Genomic DNA, 21,273 nt, shown 5'->3' on the forward strand with positions numbered 1-21,273 from the left:
GGGGGGGGGGGGTGCTGTTAAGGATTGCAGAGGAATTGTGTCTGCCAAGTGTGGAAGTTGATAGTATACGCACAGATTTTGAATTTGTGTGGTGTGAAAGTGAAACAAACAGGTTAGTATATCTGATAGGATGCTGTTATAGGCCAGGGAATACAGAGAATATGGATTGTGAAATGTTTAGGCAAATTAGTTGGGCATGTAAAAAGAAGGTGATCCAATGAGAGACTTTAATTACAGGAATATAGACTGGGAGGAGGAGATTGTGTGTGAGAACAAGGAGAGCAAATTTGTATCTTAAGCAAGATGTGATTGAAGCCACTAGAGGTTTTAATGTTTTGGATTTGGTGACAACTTCACATGATGTGGATGTCAATGAAGTGTTCACACTGCCACCACTTGGTGAGAATGATCATGAGGTACTTGTCTGGGAAGTGATGAAACAAGAAAAGGTCACTGCAAAAATGGATACATGTGATAGTATAAAGCAGGTGAATATAGGAAGCTCTGGAGTAACTTAGCATCAGTATGTTGGGTAGATGAGTTGAGTAAAAAAGGTGTTGACAATGCATGGAAACTTACAAGGCAGCATCTGACAAAAGCAATGTGTGACTGCATACAAAGGGCTAAGCGAGTAAATAGAGTAGGAGTGAAATGGATGAACAGTGAAATCAAGCAGGCTGTGTTAGAAAAGAAAATGTTATGGAGGAGGTACAAGACAGTTGGTGGTAATCAGATCCGTGAAGGGTATAAAGTGCAGGCCAGGAACGTGACTAGCATGGTAAAGAAAAAAAAAGTGCAGAATGAGAGGAAATTGGCTAGTCAGGCCAAGGTTAACCCAAGGGAACTTTTCCGTTACATGGCAAGCAAGAGGAAGAATAATTATGGCAGATTAACACTGGTGGATAGTCGTGGCAGCAGACTAACAGCTGCAAAGGATATAGTGGAATTATTGAACGAGCACTTTATCAATGTATATCATACTGGTGTAAATGATCTGGTGCAATATATAGAAGAGAGGCAAGTATTAGGAGAATTGGAAGTGAAAGAAACAGAAGTTTATCACATGTTGGTTGGGTTAGATGTGAATAAGGCTGCGGGAATGGATGACATATCACCACATATTCTTAAGGAATGTGCACAATGGTTGGCAATGCCCTTGACTTAGTTATTTAGCGAAAGTCTTGCAGTGGGTACGGTTCTTAAGGAGTGAAAAGAATGTAAAATAGTACCACTCCACAAGCATAGTTCTAAGACAGAGGTCTCCAACTATAGGCCAGTCTATATAACTGCAGCTGTGTTCAAGGTGTTGGAGAGATATTGATAAGGAATACAATATAGAATTGAGTTGATGGACATAGCATTCATTATGATGGTCAGGATGGATTTGTAAAGGGTAGGTCCTGTTTTAGTAATTTACTTGCATTTTATGATAAGGTGACAAGTGCATTAGATAAGTGCAAATCAAATACAGTGATGTTCTTAGATTTTGCAAAAGCGCTCGATAGATTACCACATGATAAGTTGGTATACAACTGCAGAGGATAGGAATAGATAATATATTGGTTAGATGATGGATCAGAGATTGGTTCTCTGAATGACACCAGAGGGTCATGCATGATGGAGCAGTGTCTCAAAGAAGGAGGGTAACTAGTGGCTGTGTATTATATCGATTGTGCATTACTACAGGAAGTGGATGAGATTAGAGATTTGGGAGTGATTGATTGATTGATTGACAATAGACTGAGGTTTAGAGGGCATATGGTTGTGCCACTGTATAAGGCACTGATCAGACTACACTTGGGCTATTGTACTCAGATCTGGTCGCCTAGTTTTCAATGTGATGTAAAGACATTCGAGAGGATCCAGAGTCAAGTGACTAAGACAATGTCAGGACTTGGGAATGCTGGATATGGAGAGAGAGAAATTGATGAAATGTAGATTTCAAAATTTGGTGGATAAAAGGAGATATGATAGAGACATTTATGTTAGTGAGAGGATTTTATCAGATTAATCCAGAAGGTATTATAAAAAGAGTAGAAGGTGAGATGGGAAGAAACAGAAGTCATGCCTGGAAGTTATGTAAAGGTGTGGTGAAGAAGGGGTGTGAGGAGTAGATTTTTTACATGGAGAATTGTCAGGGAATTGAATGCATTACCAGAATGTGTTGTTAATGAAGAAGTGTTAAAGATTTTAAGATTCTATATGATATATTGCCAGTTGAACGAATCTTCCACGATGAGTCTGTTGACTCCATGGAGGGTACAACAATAATAAAAATATTAAAAATTGGTCCCAATTTGAGCCAATGTAGGCTTTTTTCCTTGGGCAAAAAATAAACTTCTTTGCTTTTTGGTGGATATTAATCTTCAGTTACCAAAACTATCTCCAAACTAAAACAATCGAAAGGTTATCTAAATATCAAAAGTTTTGTATAAGCATGACAGCTCAGCATGCAGCTATCATCCTCTATACAGAGGAGTTGTCGATTTGCATTATTTACCAATTTAAAAAAGTGAGTAGACATGTAACTTTTTGGTAGGGGCAGGAACGACAGGATTTTGGATGGAGATAATTCCAATATCAACAGTATAACATTTTTTATGGTTTATAATATATTCTATATGAGTAGAATAATATTCTACTCATATAGAATATTATATAAATAAGTAATATACCATAATATAGTCTACTACACAGTAGTAACTCTTGTTTATTTCTTCTTTATGAAAAGAACTGAATGTTTATACAAACTAGTAAAAAAAATTAGTCTTCCCAGATCTTCTGGAGATCCAATTATTTAAAAAATACCCAAAGAGTTCAAAATACTGTATTTATAACAAGCTTCAGAGGAAAAACTGACAGAAGTCACAAAATTTATCAAGCAAAACACCACAGCAATGGATGCTCATTCAGAGAGACACCACAAATCAATATAAAAGAAGAGAAAAATATGCATAGAACATTTGTAGAAAATCCCAAATTTGTTAAAAAAAAAAAACAATAAATAATTCAGTAGAGTTTAAAACTAATTAGATGAGAGAACTAAAAGAAGCGATAAGGAATAAAATCATGATTATTAAATACTTAAGGAATTGACAGCTTATACTAGAAATATAAATTAAATCAATCTTTAATAGATACTTTCCAATATTTTGGCGACGTCACATTGCCACCTTCATGGGAACTTAAGACATGGGCACGCAAGTACTACACAACAACAAATGAGAAACTAAGCGAGGAAGCTAACGTTTTCTTGAAGTCCTGATGGTGCCCCCTTAGCAGGCTATATTAGGTGTTCTTGGTCTTTGGGCTGAAGTTCTCCTGTTGTATGTTTCTCAAATTTGGGGCAGTCTCATGCATCCAAATTTGTTGAGGTTTGGCATGTTCCTAAGGGCTGAGGCTGATTCCATGAATAGTCTTCCATATTTGAACCTGCTGATGACAAAAATTTGCATCTCTCATCCGCTCCACTAAAGACCAATCACTTCCCTTAGACCTACCTGGTGTATACCAGGTCCCTTGCAGCTGTAAATTGTCCTATTTTGGCCAAACAGGCAGGACAGCAAATATCAGAATCTCAGAACACAAGGACTACATCTGATTTCACCAGTACAGCCACACTGGGCTTACAGACCATGCTCTGGATACTCACCACAGAATAAGGTGGAAGAAAGCCAAAGTAATACACCATAGCAAGTTCAAATATAAAATTCATGGAATCAGCCTCAGCCCTTATGAACATGCCAAACCTGAACAAATTTGGATGCACGAGACTGCCCCAAATTTTGGAAACATACATCAGGAGAACTGGTGTATGTTTCATCCTGCTGGTCTACGGGACTTTCCGAATGATTAATGCCGTGCCCTTTCAATACTGACCTTGAAGGTCATCTGCTACAGTACTAGTAAATACTTTTCAAAAGAAACTGCTGACTCACAGATATTACTTTTAGTTTCAACATCGTACTTTTGCTTTTAAACAACGAGCAAGTCAATTCCCTTTGGGCTTATTTTGGTGTGTATACAAAATTTGAACATAAGAAACATAGATACACTTTATACAAGGTTTTTAAAGTGTGTTCCTACTGTAAAAATCGATGCACTAGAGTTTTTATTATTTTTCGTGACATCAAGTTTTTACGCTAGCCCTAGATTGGCTACTTTGCTTAAAACAAGGAAAAGTCCAAAAGACTGGAAGACAGCCACAATCATACAAATCTTAAAGCCTAACAAACCTCAACACCAACCAGAAAGTTATAGACCAATTTCACTGACTTCAATTCCAGGAAAATTGATAGAAAAAAATTACACTCGAACATTTGAATAACATTTGAATTAATAGTATACTACCACATTTTCAGGCTGCCTTGAGGAAAAAATCGCTCAACAACTGATCAACTTAACCCAGGCAATTCAAGATAACTTCCAGACCAAACCTACCAAAACCACCATTGCAGCTTTTATAGATTTTAGCAATGCCCTTGACAAGGTGTGGAGGCAGAAACTCTTTTCCAAACTTGGTCATACTGGAATAGAAAGGAAAGTTCTAAACTAGATTAATAACCTTTAAGAAATAGAACAATTCGAGTTACAATAAATAATACCTTTTCCAAGAAAGTGAAAATAAGACAGGTACTCCCTCAAGGCAGCATTCCGAGTCCACTCCTTTTTTCCATCTACTTAAATGACTTAGATAAAAATATAAATAAAGAAACACAGATAGCTATGTTTGCTGATGATTTGGTCCTATTCTCAGCTCACAACAACCCAGAAACAGCAGAAGGTCACTTAAACAAAGCCATTGAAAGTTTATCTACATACTATGAAAACCAAAAAATCAAAATTAACCTTACTAAATCAGAAATTTATATATTTACCATTAATAACCACCTCAGAAAGTGGAGACCAAAGATTAAACTAAACAGTCAACTAATTACAATTAATAAAAACCCCAAATACCTTAGAGTTACTCCATCACTAAGCTTCAATAAACATATCAACAATGTTGCAATCAGAGCAAAAAGAAGACTAAATATCATGCAAGTATCTCAGGTACAGAGTGGGGAGCCGATGCTAAAAACCCCAAAAGTTACATACACCTCTATTATCAAACCCATAATGTAATAAGCTTCGTCTATCTGGATGCAAACATCGCAAACCAGTTTAGACAAGCTGAAAAAATTCAGAAAAATGCAGCTAGAATCATATGTGGACTAAGGAATACAACTGGTAAAATAGCAGAATTCAAATCCAACCTTGTTCCTTTAAAAATTAGGTGGCAAGAAAATCTTACTAAATTTGTAGAAAAAAAAGAGCCAACCTTGCACATCATAGAACAAGTGAACTTTTTAAAAATTGGCAACCAACAAACAGAATAAGGAAAAAAAAATCAACAATGCATGAAATCATGTAAAAAATAAAATTCCCTTGGATTGTCCAAATAAAATAGCCAACTACCCAGCATTTCCTCCAAATGAAGATAGGAAAAATATAGTTATAAATTTTGAAATAGGGAAACATTTAAAAAATAATGGAATATGGATCTGACTCAGTAAAGATCTACACAGATGGCTCCAAAAATCCAAACGGGAATTCTAGGAGTGGCATACTCATCTATGGCTCTCAAAATATAGAACCAAAAACAACAGTATTGGATGCAATATCAGGCAGAATTAATAGCCATTAACACAGCACTGCAACATTTGGATAAACCAAACCAAAAGGAATTTACATTTTTCACAGATTCCTTAGCAGCCCTTCAAGCTATTAAGAAATGTTACACTAGCCATCAAGAAATACTTAGAGACATAGCAAAAAACATAAACAATCTACATAAGGATTCTGAAATAATCTTCCAATCGATTACATCCCATGTAGGATTAACACGTTCATTGCCAAGCTGAAAATTGGAATTTCGTGTGGTGGCCAAATTATCATGCGATATCACATGATATGTAATTCGGTCAAATAAGTTATATATTTTATAAATAAAAAATATTTAAATATAATAATTATAACTTTAATTATCAGTCTTTTATAATCACAGAATTTTTAAAAATAACGTACAAATAGAAAAAAATAATTATCAAAAATCAACATTTATAGGGAACTTACTAAAAAAAAACAAACAAAAACAATACTCAAAATAAATAAAAACCAAACTTCAAGCACGCTAAATCAACGAAATCGTCACGTCGTCGCCTTGTCCGAACACCGCCACTGTGCGCACTGGCTAACATAGACAATGGCTGGCGGCCATCCCCACTCCACAAAAGTCGATCCCTTCCCTTAGTGGCCAATATAAATATTACGCGCCGTTTCGCTGTGGCCGCTATACTATTCCGCTTAGAAACTTGATGACGGCGTCCACGCGATACCGCATGATCGGCCGTTCGGTGAGAACTCGCATCACGCGCTATCGCGTGATTGGCAATGAACGTGTTAGAGGGAAATGAAACTGCAGATGAAGTAGCAAAAAGGGCTGCAACATCAAGTGATACCGCAGATTTCGATCTTTTTAAAACCACTCAAAAAAGAAAACATAAAAAGAAGGATTCTCCAAGACATGACTCACCACTGGTATTCAGCAGAAAATCCAGGAGCTACCATCAACTCCAAGTTTAATTGCTATGCCACTACCATGATCTCTTGCTTCAAGACTGGCCACACAAGACCAATCAAGTTTAGCAATGGCATAAAAGTCTTCCCCATCTGCAAAATCTGTAACATTGAGGAAGCATCGGCAATGCATTTACTAAATCTTCCTCTTCTTTTTACCTTGTGGTGTTGAGGGTTTATTAATCATTGGACCTCAAACCGTTCACAGGATAAGGTGATCAGCCCTACGCCCTGGTGTATCCTATGTCCTGTAGTGTTAAGTTCTCAAGGCCGGTTTGCCTGCTTTGCGGGATGAAAAACTCAAGGATAAACTGGGGAAAACCCAAGCCCAAGACCGGCTAACTTGGATATGGCCGAGGAAGATCCTTCAGCTCCTCACGTCACCGACAGGAATCGAACCTAGGACACTCCTTCCCCGGGCATATGGTTGCGAAGTGCACAGCCACTAGGCTAACTGAGTGGATGCATTTACTAAATTGTGTGAATATTTCCAAAAGTGAACTTCATAACAACCCAGAAAAGATGCTGTATAAAATACATGAATTTGACCTCTATGATCTGGTGTAATAATATCATGGGATAATTTAAAATAATAATAAAAAAATGTATCCAATGTGTATGGATCATGTGGCCAAATAACAAACACATCATCAACAGAGCACAGCCAAACCACTGGTTTCATAGTGGCTGTATTCATAGCTATGTTTTCTAAGTAGAAAAAAAAAAAAAACTAAATGTTCTGTGTAGAAATTGGCTCAAGGGGGAGAAAGGGGAGGTTCCAGACGTAATGATTAGTTTTGATATTACCTCACTATTTACCAATGCACCATTAATTGAAACCATGATTCGCTAGTCACATTTCCCCCAGATATATTTTAATTATTTAATTTATAGTACATGCAGGTTATTATGCATGGAAAGGGAAGATATACAAACAACTAGATGGGAGAGCAATGGGCTCCCCCCCCCCTTTCTTCCCACTTACCCAATTTCTACATAAAACACTTAAAAAACATAGCTCTGAATACATTCACTCTCAAATCAGTGGTATGGCTGCACTATGTCGATGATGTGTGACCATTTGGCCACATGGTCCAGGCTCACTGACTAGATAGCATTTAAATAGTCAACACCCAAAAAAATCCACTTTGCAATGGAACAGGAAATTAATGAAATCTGTCTGCCCTTCCTAGATACACTAATCAGCTTTCTGATGGTTCATTATCTTTTTCTGTTTAAATAAAATCCCCCACACATACAGGGAGATATTTACACAAGCATTCACAAGATCATCCAAGCTCTACAGTAGTATGGTATCCTAAAAACACTAACTCACAGGGCCAGAGCTAATACTCTTACCACTGAACTCACTTGCATCACACTTTCTTAGCCAATGGGTATAATCTCCATCATCATCAACAACCATGGGTCCAAAGCCCGTAGGTGTCTGATGCCATCTTGATATGATTCTTCCATTGCATTCTATTTTGTGCAAGATGACTCAGTTTGTGTATACAGTTTCTGCACCATTTGACAATGTCATCGCTCCATTCTCTGTTTGGTCTTCTTTTTTGTTCTTTCCTTCAATCATCCCAAACAGCAGCATTTTTATTTTCCTCTCATCATTCATTCTACATATGACCAAAGAGGTGTAGTTTCCTTTTGATTATTTTCTGAATTAAGTTTTCTTTTGGTTGTATTCGTCTGTAGATTTTTTCATTGTTCACTTTCTGGATCCAGCTTATTCTCTAGATCTTTCTATAGCACTTCCTCTCAAATGCTAATATCTTCCTTTCAGATTCTCTCAGGAGTACCCAGGCCTCACATCCATAGAGCATGCTGCTGAAGATACAGATTTCTACAATGTGCAGTTTAGTTTGCATTTTTATAGCTTGGCTATTCGATATTTTGTCCACGGCTTTTAAAATAGTTGTTGCTCTGGCTATGCTAATTTTCATCTCTTTGTTGGGGTCCATGTCAGTCAAGCGTCATGTGGCACCCAAGGTATGTGAAGTGTTCCACATTTTCCAGTTGAAATCTGTCTATCGGAACTCTGTTCAGATATCATTGTTTTAGTTTTTTCAAAGTTGACATTTAGTCCATCTTTTTCCTTCTGTGTATAGTGTTGTAATGTCTGTTCCAGTCTTGCTGTGTCTTCCTCAATCAAGATGATGTCATCTGCAAAGCAGAGGTAGTTTATTCTCATGCCATTTATTGAAATGCCTCTACCTTCTTCTTTAATCTTATCTAGTGTTCTTCCCAGATGTGTGATGAAGATGATTGGTGATATTGGGTCCCCTTGTCTTGTGCCAAACCAATCTCCAGTCGCACCTGCTATCCTGATTTTTGCTTGTGCTTGGCTGTTTATATCTTTCAGCAGACGGATCAATTTATTGTCCACATCATAGGATTCCAAGACAGCCATGTTATATTTTGAATATTATCAAATGCTTTTTGGAAGAGCACAAAGCAGCAGTCTATCTTTTTGTTCTTTCTTCGAGCTTTCTCTGCTATTAGTCTTAGTGCGAGTCTTTGTTGCACTGTACTTCAATCTTTTCAAATCCGGCTTGTTCATCAGAAAGATGTGCCTCCATATGACCCTTCAGGCGTTTTGTTAGTATTTTCATCAGCACTTTGCAAAGATGACCTATTAATGCAATAGTTCTGTAATTGGTGCATTCTAAAGCACCGCCTTTCTTATGAAGAACAACCAAGACCGATTTTTTCCACTCTTCGAGGGCATACCCTGATTTCCATATTTCATTACAAAGTTTATGCATTTCTTTTACAACTGATTCTCCCCCATATTTTAGCATCTTGCCTATTATGTCGTCATCTCCAGGACTCTTGTTGCTCTTGAGATGTTTTATTGCTTTATTCACCTCCTCTTCCAAGATGTCATTTTCAAAGATCTCTGCTGGTGGAGATATTGCTTTTAGTTCTTTGATTACTTCTGTTGCAGTATTATTTAGTTGATTTTTATATAGTTTGCTGCAATATCTTGTCCATTTGTGTATGATTTCTGTCTTGTCCATCAATACTTTACCATCTTCATCTTTGACTGCTACTGATCTTGTTTACCACTTCCTATTGACATTTCTTATAAGTTTGTAGACCTCTCTAGTTTGTGTTCTCCATAGTATTGCTCAATGTCTTTGCACTGGTCCTCCAACCATTTGGCTTTATCAGATCTTGCTGCTTTCCGTACTTCATTGCATATTTGATTGTATAACTCATCTGCTGCCTCTGAATTCTCTCTTTTAAGTTTCAGTTCTCTTTTCTCTTGTACCAATTTTAGAGTTTCCTGAGTTATCCATTTCTTGTTAATCTTTTCTCTTTCAGGAATTACTTCCTCTAAAATTTTTTTAGCACTGTAGTCAGTTGTTCTGCTCTTGTATTTATATTTTGTTTTTCACTTGGGGGTCTTAAGCTTAGTTTCCAATATGTTCTGATATGCTGTTCTTAGCCTGTCTTCATTTAGTTTTGAGATTTCTAGCTTTTTGGAACTTTCCTTTGTACTTCGGTTTCAGTTTTAGTCTTATATTCACAATCACTAAGCTGTGGTCCGAATCAATATCAGCTCCTTGGAATGATCTGCACTGTTGAACTGAGGTTCTCCATTTCTGGTCTATTAATATCAGGTCGATCATATTCCTGTGTTTGCCATCGAAGAAGCACATGTCCATTTACGACAATCTTTTTGTTGGAATTTGGTGTTGCAAATCTTCAGGTTGTTATCCGTGGCAAATTCCAGAATCCCCATAGGATAGAAAAAATATGAAATGCTCCAGGGAAATCTCCTCCACAGCCTATTACACAAGACTACAGCAAAACTGTTACCATCCCAAACATTCATGCACATATGAAAAGCTATCTAGAGTGCGTAATAAATTACACACCACATGTAAACCATTTGTCAAATTGGCAACTCTCATTCATTCACCTAACTCTTTTCTTTCTCGCATCCAGGAGTATATGAAGTGATCTGCTCTTGTGACTTAGCTTAGTATGGAAATACAGGAAGAGCTGTTGATATCAGGCTTGGTGAGCATAAAAAATTCTTTCAGCACTATTGTTATGGCAAGTCAGGTCTACATGCCTTGGATACCCCTTCACACAAGATAAATGGAAGAAATTTAATCTTGTGTGAAAATGGAAGTGCTACAGAGAAGTTATTATGAGTCAGAGAGATTGTTTTTGGAATTTGAGTATGTTTTTTAGCAACAGCTTTAAAACATACTGCATACCTTAACAAGTATGACTGTAAATTTACCAAAATTCTGGGATATAGTCATTTTAAGATCTAATTAATAAGTGCTTTCTTCTTTTTTCAACAACAGATGGCATCAATTAGGACTTTAGTTCCATTGTCTGTTACAATTTTTTTTTTTTTTTTTTTAACTAGTCCCACTAGAATTTGGTATACCAAATTCTTGTTTCGTGTACTGTGACAACTGTTCTTGTGCTCTGCAGATGCTAGATATAATACTAGTGAAATATCAGCTAAACAGAATTAAGTTCATAAATATTAATTATTTTTTACTATTCTGTGTTGTAATCAATACTGTTAATTAAACTAATATTCTGTTGTCAGACATTCTCATCACATGTCCTGTTCAGGGCCATTTGTTGCCTTTGTTGGGTTATTCCCAAAATGGCTGCTTACCATGATTCTTTGTATTGTTTTCAGTTTCTCTTTTATTTTTTTTTCAGACTAAAGATTTCACTACCATAGGTAATTGTTGGGAGTACACACTGGTTGCAGATCTTTCTTTTTAGGCAGTTTGATAAATGGCTTTTAAATATCTCTCTATAATGGCTAAAAACTTTCCATCCTGCTGTTATTCTAGTTGAAATTTCATCATCAAGTTTATGGTTATTTGTAATGATTTGTTGTAGATATTTGTATGAACTCACTATTTTGTTGTCTTTGATTTATTAAAATGTGTTTTCATTCCAAAGTATTTCCACTATACATTATTTTTGATTTATCCATATTGATTTGCATGTCTATCTCCAGACCTACTTCATCTAATTCAATAATCATGGGTTCTAGTACTTTTAGTACTGTTTCTATTAGAATGATGTCATCAGTGAATCATAGATTGTTTAAGTATTCTCCATCAATATTCAGTTCTCTTTTCTCCCATTACAATAATCTCATAGCATATTCAAGGGCTGTAGCAAATAATTTTGGTAAGATAGAGTCTCCCTCCCTGACTCCTCTTTTTATTTCTATTTCCATTTCTTTTCCATTTAAATTTATTACGGATAAACCTCTCTAATATATGCGAGTCAATATGTTAATATAAATATTGTCCATTTCCATATGTTTTAAAGCTTCAAGCATTTTGCATAGATCTATTTAGTTGAAGGCTTTTTCATAATCTATGAAAGCCAAAGAAATTGGTACATTATATTCTTTTGTTTTTCCATTACTTGATTTAAGGCTCATAAATGATCTAAAGTTGAGAACGATGTTCTGAAACTACTGTTCTATTCGTTGATGAAAATTTAATATATTGTTTATTCTGCCATCTATAATTTTTGTAAACAGCTTATGAAGGACTGGTAGAAGGATTATAGATCTATAATTTCTGATATCAGTTTTTATCGCCTTTCGTATGTAGAAGAATGATTTCCAAGTATTCTAATTTTAGGGGTTTTTCCCATTCTTAAACACTTGGTATACAATTCTATCAAGAGATTGTATCTGTATTTTAACATTTCTATTAGTATTCCATCAAGTCCATGTGCCTTTCCATTTTTCATTTTTGTAGTACATGTTTTACTACGTCAACATTGACTGATGTTCATTTCGATTTCAGTATCCTTTTCTCTACTGTTGTTCTGTATTACACTCCCTTTATTTGTATATAATTCTTGATAAAATTTAACTATTATCTCCAACATGTTTGTTCTGTTTGCAATCAGTATTCCATTTTACACCTGTAATACCATAATCCTCCCTTATCCGCAGTTTCAGCCGTCAATCCTGATCCAAAAATATTAAATGGAAAATTCCAGAAATAAACAATTTATAATTACATTGGCAAAGTGGATATAAGATTCAACATTATTTCAAATGTCAAAGTTTGTAGAAACTTTCCAAGTTGACCGAAGAGCTTATGAGAATACAATCCTTGGCATCCCCGAGTTGCCTTAGCTTGCATTACTTGACTTAGTAGCTAAGGTAACTTGGAGATTATATCAGGCAAAGTGGATACTTTGCCTATGTAATTTTACATCAGCAAAATGAAGCCGTATGGCTCTTTCTTTTTGTAATAGACAATTCATAAGTTTTTAATTGCGCACGATTCAGAATAGTTCTTGGTTATCAGATCGACTGTCACGGTATCGCAGTGCTTGAGTTCAAGTAACCCTTATTTTACTTAATCATGGCCCCAAAGCACAAGAGTAGTGATGCTGGCAATTCGGATATGCCTAAGAAGTCTTAAAGTGCTTCCTTTTAAGTGAAAAAGGTGAAAGTTCTCTAATAATAATAAAAATGTATGCTGAGGTTGCTAAGATTGCATTCACATTCAGATAACTTTTATTACACTATGTTGTTATAATTGTTGTTAATCTCTTACTGTGCCTAATTTTATAAATTAAACTTTATCATTTGTATGTATGTATAGAAAAAAACATAGTATATATAAAGTTCAGTACTATCTGTGGGATGTCTTGGAACATATCCCATGTGGATAAGGGTGGACTACTGTATAAAAATTACCTTCATTATCAAGAAGTTTTCATTATACTGCTATTTTCATCATTTTTGTACTGAAATGTCTTATATCCTCTCTTATCTGATTGTTTTGCAAAGTCCAGTATATTCTGACTGGTTCTTTTTATTTAATGACTTGTCCATTTTTAAAACTAAATCAGGTTTATTTCCACCTGAGACAGCATTCCTTTATATGTAACTGTTTCTTCATATTTCCGGCCAAAAACAGTTTTATTCATGATTATATTACTTTGTCCATTATGACCTTGGATACTATGGCCTTTCTTCTTTTCATATTAATGGAGGTTTTTCGTCTAGTCTCCCACGTTGGCCAGACAGAGTGGAAGATGCATTCCATAGCTTCCTGCCAGTTGCACAGTACAATAATAGGAAATGGAAGGAGGTGGAATAAAACAGAGAACAATTAGCACTCGAGTTACTATAATAGCATAGGGTTCTGAAGAATCAAAGAAGTTAGAAAGTAACAACAAGAAATTAAGGAGAGAGGAAAGAGAGCTGACCATCACATAAGCACGAAGTATGATCAAATTTAGCTCAGGTACTTCAAGTTGTCAGTCCAAGATCACAAGATGTGAGCCCTTGAATGCCATTGTACCATTTATATAGCAATAATTTTAATTGTTGCCGCATGTATTTCGTGCTGTATAACCAATACACTATGCATGAATTCTACTGTGACATGGATGCTTGCAAATGTTTTAGGATAGGAGATGATGTACTCAAAAAAAATCATTGGTGTGTGTGTGTGTGTGTGTGTGTGTTAATCAAAATCAAGCCATCATACTGATTAATGATCATTCTTGGCATCAGCTCTCTGCTTATTTAATAGGCGATTCCATAGACAGTGTCCATCTGAACTAGAATCATGCCACTGTCTTTAAAAAACACTCTTGAATAACCACTCATTAATTTTTTGCAGTCCAGATTTCGACTTGGTGCCATCATCTGTTTACTTTCATTTCAGTTGTTTCTGTTCCAGTGGAACAGACTTCCTACATCTCGACTAAATTTAACACACATGAACCACAGTAGTAGGTTTTTTATTACTTAAATATTTCGTCCTAGGTATCTTAGGACATCATCAGTACAGTATGACAATACTAGGAATGACAAAAGAAAGGGTGCATCCGTACAAAGGAATCCAAATTGTGTGCAGTGGCGCATTGCAGCCTGAACTTAAATTAAATTGAATTATTATTTTATACAATTTTGTATGACAATTTCCCATACTTTAGGGATGGCAAGAACATCATTGCCGTTTATATTTGGTCTGTGGAGTAAGGGCTTCAGCACTTTCTTTATATAAACATACATATTTATATGAAGATCTGTGTAGAAGTTTTGTCCTTTTCCAATGGATCTTGTGGTTTGGGTTTTCAACTCCGTGTTGAGCAAGTTGAAAACCCAAACCACAAGATCCATTGGAAAAGGACAAAACTTCTACACAGATCTTCATATAAATATGTATGTTTATATAAAGAAAGTGCTGAAGCCCTTACTCCACAGGCCAAATCTAAACCGCAATGATGTCCTTGCCATCCCTAAAGTATGGGATACTGTCATATAAAATTGAGTAAAATAATAACTCAAATGTAATTAATTTTAATTTAATTCAAGTTCAGGCCGCAACGCACCCTTTCTTTTGTCATACCATACTGATGATGTCCTAAGATACCTAGGACGAAATATTTACGTAATAAAAAACCTACTACTGTGGTTCACATGTGTTAAATTTAGTTGAATTATCAACAGGTTTCTCTATATAATCAATTCCTACATCTCATTTCTCAGAAATTATAATCTTCAGATTATAATCTGCTGCCATCTACCTTTTTTTTTAATGGTGTATTATTATAAATAATTGAGAATATCGATAATTTCCCCGTTATGTTCTCCTTGTTTACCTAAGTGGGACTGTTTCGAAACATACACATAGTACAGCAAGAAAATTATGTCACATTAAGAGTACAACTATAGTATAGTGGATGTCATTTTCTTTAGTGTATATCAACAACTGACCTCTGATATTGAGTTAATTCCTAGAACCCTTGAGAATTTACCTATTTAAAGGAACACTCCAGCCCATGCAGAAACCTGCTTAAAACAGGTCACTCCTTTAATATATATTATATATTATAATATGTTCCCTAAGAAGTCTTCTATAAAGTGAACAATTAGGGGATGAAGTTAACTCCACTTACCCATTATATATTCAATACTACCATCACATACATCATGAACAGACTTTTAGATAGTGGTGATATTCAAGAATATAACAGAGCCATTTAATTTTAAAAATTACTTCTAGTTTTATGATATAAATAAATAGCACAAGCTCAAAATTTCATGCTCACAGTGCAGTGTAAATATAAAATATACTCACATCCCATTTCTTCCATTCTCTCTAAAAGATATTCCACTAAAATAGTAGCAAATATAGGGGATGTAGTAGAATTTGCAAGGAAAGAATTGGCAACAGTCTATTAAAAGGAAATATAATCTGCATTTTTAAATCAATCTGGTTAAACAGATGCACAATATAATAACTATAAATATTGTCAAACTGTCAAATCAAAAATTCAATGAGTAATTAAGAAAATTAATTTCAGAATAATACACATTAAGAATATACATAGCGTGCCCATTAAGTAATGAGACAATTATTATATTAAAATAATTGTCAATTACACAGATTCAAAATAATCTCCCTCCAACTCCACACAATTTTTATATCTGCTGTGCAAGTGTTTGACAGCACAATGGAAGTCCTGAATGGAAACCTCCTTCACTGTCTGGGTCAAATTGCATTGGATATCCTCAATGTCGTCGAAACGCTCTCGTTTTCGAGGCACACTTCATCTTTGGGAAGAGGAGCCAAATTTGGCAAATAGGGGGTAATGATCAATCAACAGATCCACTTTGAAGCCAGAAAAAGCTTCACACGCAGTACACAGGCACATTGTTGTACAACAGAAACTACTTTTGGTTGTGGAACAGTTCCTTCCCAACACATCGCATGCATATGTAGAGACATTACCCCTAAATAATACTGACTGTTCACTGGGGTGCCCTCAGGAACAAATTCACAGTGAATAATTCCAGCAGTGTTGAAAAAAAAACAATGATCATTGTCTTGATATGTGATTTTTGCAACCTGACCAATCTTGATATGTGATTTTTGCAACCTGACCAATCTTGACATGCGATTTTTGCAACCTGACCAATCTTGACATGCGATTTTTGCAACCTGACCAATCTTGACATGCGATTTTTGCATCTTGACTTTTTTCTGCTGGGGAGAAAATGTTCCATGCTGTTGGCATTTCGTCTCTGGATCAAACTGAAAATGCCAACTTTCATCACTGATGACAATTCTTTGCAACACATCACATTCTTGATCAACCGAATGGATGAAATTTTGAAAACATGCAACCTAGTGCTCTCTCTCTGTTCATGTGTCAACATGTGCAGCACTAACCTGGAACAAATCTTCCTCTTGTGCAAGTCTCTTTCTAAGATTAACCTGGCCATTTCCTTACTGATACCAAGATGTACACAGTGAGTGGCCTAATAATTATTTGCCCGTCATGGGCAAAAATTTCACTAGCTTTCACCACATTTTCATCTGTCCAGCAGAACACCTATGCACAGATCAGTCATCACCAAAAACTTTTTTAGGTCTTGGTACACTTCTGTAACAGTTTTTGCTAATTTACAGTAAAATTTTATCACAGCTCTTTGCTCCATGACACAAATTCTGACATGCTCCATTCACACACTCTCACTTCAACGGTTGCCACAAGAAACTGCTGTCACCGAACCGAAAATTTGCACCTGTGATTACAACGCACTCTAGTATGTCAAAACTATACACGTTTGTTACTTTTATTGAAAGGGCTGTCCTGTAAAAAATCATCTCATTACTTAACATGTGCACTACATATAATTCACCGCCCCCCCCCCCCCCTCAAAAAAAAGGCATAAACTCACAATACAACTTTCCTGTCTCACTCTCTCCTCTGACTCAGTTCAGTGTATGGAACTTTCAACACAACAGCCTATTATAACTACTTTCTTGAGTCCAAAGTGTATTTATGATAATTATTATATATATATGAATATAAGATATATTTAACAGTGTATCAATGCTGAGCATTTTAAAGAGAAAATATTTAGCTAACTGTTAAAAAGATAATCTTCTCCTTTGATAGCCAGTACATAATTTTTAAAAGTTACCTGATAAAATTGTTAACAAATTGATTAACAAATTGAACTTTCTAATGTTGAAAAGAATATTCTTAATAAGGGCTTTAATTTCATGATGTTCCCCCAAGTCCATTCCAAAGGAGCTGTTACTAAAATTGAAAAAGGCTACTTCTTTCCTTCCTACACAAGAAGCTAATTTACTTCATATGGAATAAATTTTTATTATCAACAATGTGAAACCTCCTACAGACGATATCTCTCTGCAGCAGAATGCAAGTAGTAAAAAAAACTACAAAAAAAATATATAATAATTCTACCTGAAGATAAAGGTAACTCAACTGTCATCTGGATACTGAGCATATTCGAGTTATTACAAACAGGTACTTACTCTATTCTTGACAGATATCCAGCTCATGAACTCCATAACAATACCAACAACCTTCTAAAAACCAATACAGACTTTTATTATTTGAATGATAGAAATATTCAATTGTCTCCTTGTTCACTTCATCCTTTAATCCTCTGATTATATGAATTACCAAAAATTCATAAACAAAATACTTCACTTAGACCAATTGTGGAAGGCATTGACTCGCCTACATATAAGCTCTTAAAGTATTTAGCCAAATCACACCTGTTTCCTCAAAAATTCTGTTGATTTTGTTTTGAGTGTCAAACACCTACATATTCAAAAAGAGGAAATTAAGGCTAGTTTTGATCATTTCCCTCTTCAAAAATGTGCCTACAGAAAAGTCTTAACTCTCTTAAAAGATAAATTATTGAAAGAAAGTAATGTCCTTATTAATCCACTGTATCAATTCTGATTATTTCTAGTTTAAAGGCACTATTTAAGAAGAGAATTTTGGTTTAGCCATGGGCAATCCTTTATCTCCCATACTGGCAAATTTATATTTAGAATCTTTTGAGGAAAAAGCTACCTCTTCATTCCCATTGAAACCTAGGATATGAGAGCTTCCTAATCTGGAGTCATGAACCTGATTCTTTAATGAATTTCCTAGACCATCTCAACATTTGACACCCAAAAATCCAATTTACAGCAGAATTAGAGATTAATGGCTCTCTCCCATTTCTAGATGTCAAACTTGCTCATCTATCTGAGAAATTGAATATCTTCATTTAGAGAAAACTCACTTGCACCAATAGATATCTCCATGCACAGTCCCATCACTATCCACCTCAAAAACTTGGCATTATCTCTACAGCAAATGTGCTCACTCCTTCCTCCATGAAGAGGAAGATATCAACGAAGAACTTCAATTTCTTCTTACAACCTTTCAGCATAAGGGTTATTCAAAATAAACAATACGCTACTATTCAACCATGTGGAAAGGCTCGTCGTACATATTAATTGGATTTTAACGGTATAAATGTGAACACAGATCGATAAGAAAATAACTATTTATTGACTTAATTGCTAATATTTCGCTGGTATTCTATCCAGTATCTTCAGAGCACACAAACAAAGTTTGTTATAGTAGCAAGACAATCCCATTGTTATTGTGGTTGTCTAGTGTAAGCAATTGTAGCATGCAACACAGGTGCCATCTAAGTTGGGAAAAAGTAGGTATTAATTTGGTCTTAGTATGACTGTCTCCCAAATCTCTGGTAGATTTATACAGCCATACTTGTTGAGGTTTGGAGTATGTTTCAAGGCTTCTGTTGATTCCAGGAACAACCTCTCTGACTTGTAAAAGCTTCTGTGCAGCACTTTTGTTTTTTTCCCAATCAATCCTGTGTCTGGGAGTATCCAAAGCATGGTCTAGCAGACCATGCTTTGGATACCCGACTTGCCATAGCGAAAGTGCCAGATATATTTATTGTGTTCACTGAGGCAGATGACCACAGTTCTTCCTGTCTGTCCATAGTAGGCTCGATGACATGAACAGGGCACTTCATAGACTCCTGGATGTGATAAAGGAGAGAATCTGTCCTTAGGTGAACGTATGATAGTTTCCAATTTCACTTAAGGTTTAAATATGGTGCATAGTTGGTGTTTATTAAGCACTCTAGATATCTTTTCAGATGGACCTTTAATGTATGGGATGGTGACAGTTTTGTTGTAGTCTTCTGTGGTAGACAGTGGGGGTGGGGAATTTCTGGGGAGCATTTAGTATTTTATCTATCTTATGGGGATTACAGCCATTGGTCAGGAAACTGTGACATAGGTGAGAAAGTTCATCAATGAGAACAATGTCATTAGAACAAATTGCTCTAGCTCTATGGGTTAGTGTTTTTAGAATACCATATTGTTGAGATGGGTGATGGTGCGACTGTTTGTGTAAATATCTCCCTGTATGTCTGGGTTTTCTATAAACTGAGAATGATAAGGTACCTTCTGGTACCTTATCATTGTCCAGGAAAGGCAAACAGTCATTGTCTTCTAGTTCCACTGTAAAGTGGATTTTTGGGTGAAGGCTATTTAAATGCACTAAAAATGTATTTAATGTGTCTGGGCCGTGTGGCCAAACAGCAAACACATCATCTACATAGTGTAGCCAGAGACTAGGTTTGAGAGTGGCTGTATCGATAGCTAGCTTTTCCAGATGTTCTATGCAGAAGTTGACTGAGGGGGGAAGGGGGGGGGTCCCATCTCTTTGTTTGTACATTTTCCCTTTCCATGTAAAATAACCTGCCTGTACTGTGAATTTAAATATCTGAAATATATCAGGGATAAAATTGTGAATTTAGTAAATTAAGGGTTTCAGTTAATGGTACATTTGTGAATAGTGAAGTGATATCAAAACCCACCATTAAGTCTGAAATTTTTAAAGTGTGGTATTCTAAAATACTTTTTAGGTGGGTAGAATTTTTAACAAAAGAGAGAGAATTGTTTATGAAAGTGGCTAGTAGTTTGGCTAAATGTTTAGCAAGGTGTATATGTAGGACTGTTTATGAAGGAGGGTTGGTGGTGGAATAATAATGTACAAGTGGCAGTGACAGCTAAGGGGAAGGCAAAGCAGAAGTTGGATGAGTCAAGAGTGGAAGATAGAGAGAGAAAGCAAGAAGCCAATAGAGTTGTGGCACAGGCGAAGGCTATGGCATATCAAGATCTGTATGATCAATTAGAAACAAAGGAAGGACAGAGAAAATTTACCAACTAGTGAAATGTAGAAATAAAGCAGTGAAGGACATCTTACATGTGAGGCAGATCAAAGATGCTGAAGGAAGAGTATTATGGAGGGATGTGGACATAACAGATGGAGAATATACTTTGAGAGACTTTTGAATGAGGAAAATGCAAGGACTCACAGAGAAGATGGGCAGCCTTCTGAGGGGATGGTGCAGAACATCAGTAGAGTGGAAGTGACAGAGGCCATGAAGAGAATGAGGAATGGAAAATCAGTGGGCCCCGACAGGATTCCAGTGGCGGCATGGAAGGCACTTGGGGAAGAGGGAATTGACCTGTGGGACCTGTTCATGAAAGTTTGCCAGCAGGAAAATATACCCAAGGAATGGAGGGAGAGTACTCTTGTCCCCATCTACAAGGGTAAAGGGGATGCACAAGACGGAAGTGGGACATCAACTTTATTCCTCTAAACAGAGGAATAAAGTTGATGTTCCACACAATGAAAATCCTAGAAAGGGTTCTTGATGGAAGATTGAGGAAGTAGGTAGAGATTGCAAAGGAACAATCTGGCTTCATGCCTGGTAGATCAACAACAGATGCTATCTTTGGG

At 36.0% G+C, this 21,273-nt stretch overlaps 1 protein-coding gene across 1 annotated transcript in view; it reads right to left on the bottom strand.

Annotated features, from left to right (window-relative positions):
* The window catches only part of Nipped-A (Transcription-associated protein Nipped-A), a 936,100-nt gene that overhangs the window by 658,149 nt on the left and 256,678 nt on the right, over positions 1–21,273 (bottom strand). The window contains exon 19 of the mRNA XM_090393977.1: positions 15,753–15,849. Coding sequence (XP_090250103.1) covers positions 15,753–15,849 — 97 coding nt within the window. The remainder of the gene's footprint in view (positions 1–15,752; positions 15,850–21,273) is intronic.

The sequence above is a fragment of the Typopeltis vanoorti genome, chromosome 6 (genome assembly GCF_054136105.1).
Source record: "Typopeltis vanoorti isolate ZY-2024b chromosome 6, IOZ_Tvanoo_1.0, whole genome shotgun sequence".
Taxonomy (NCBI): domain Eukaryota; kingdom Metazoa; phylum Arthropoda; class Arachnida; order Uropygi; family Thelyphonidae; genus Typopeltis; species Typopeltis vanoorti.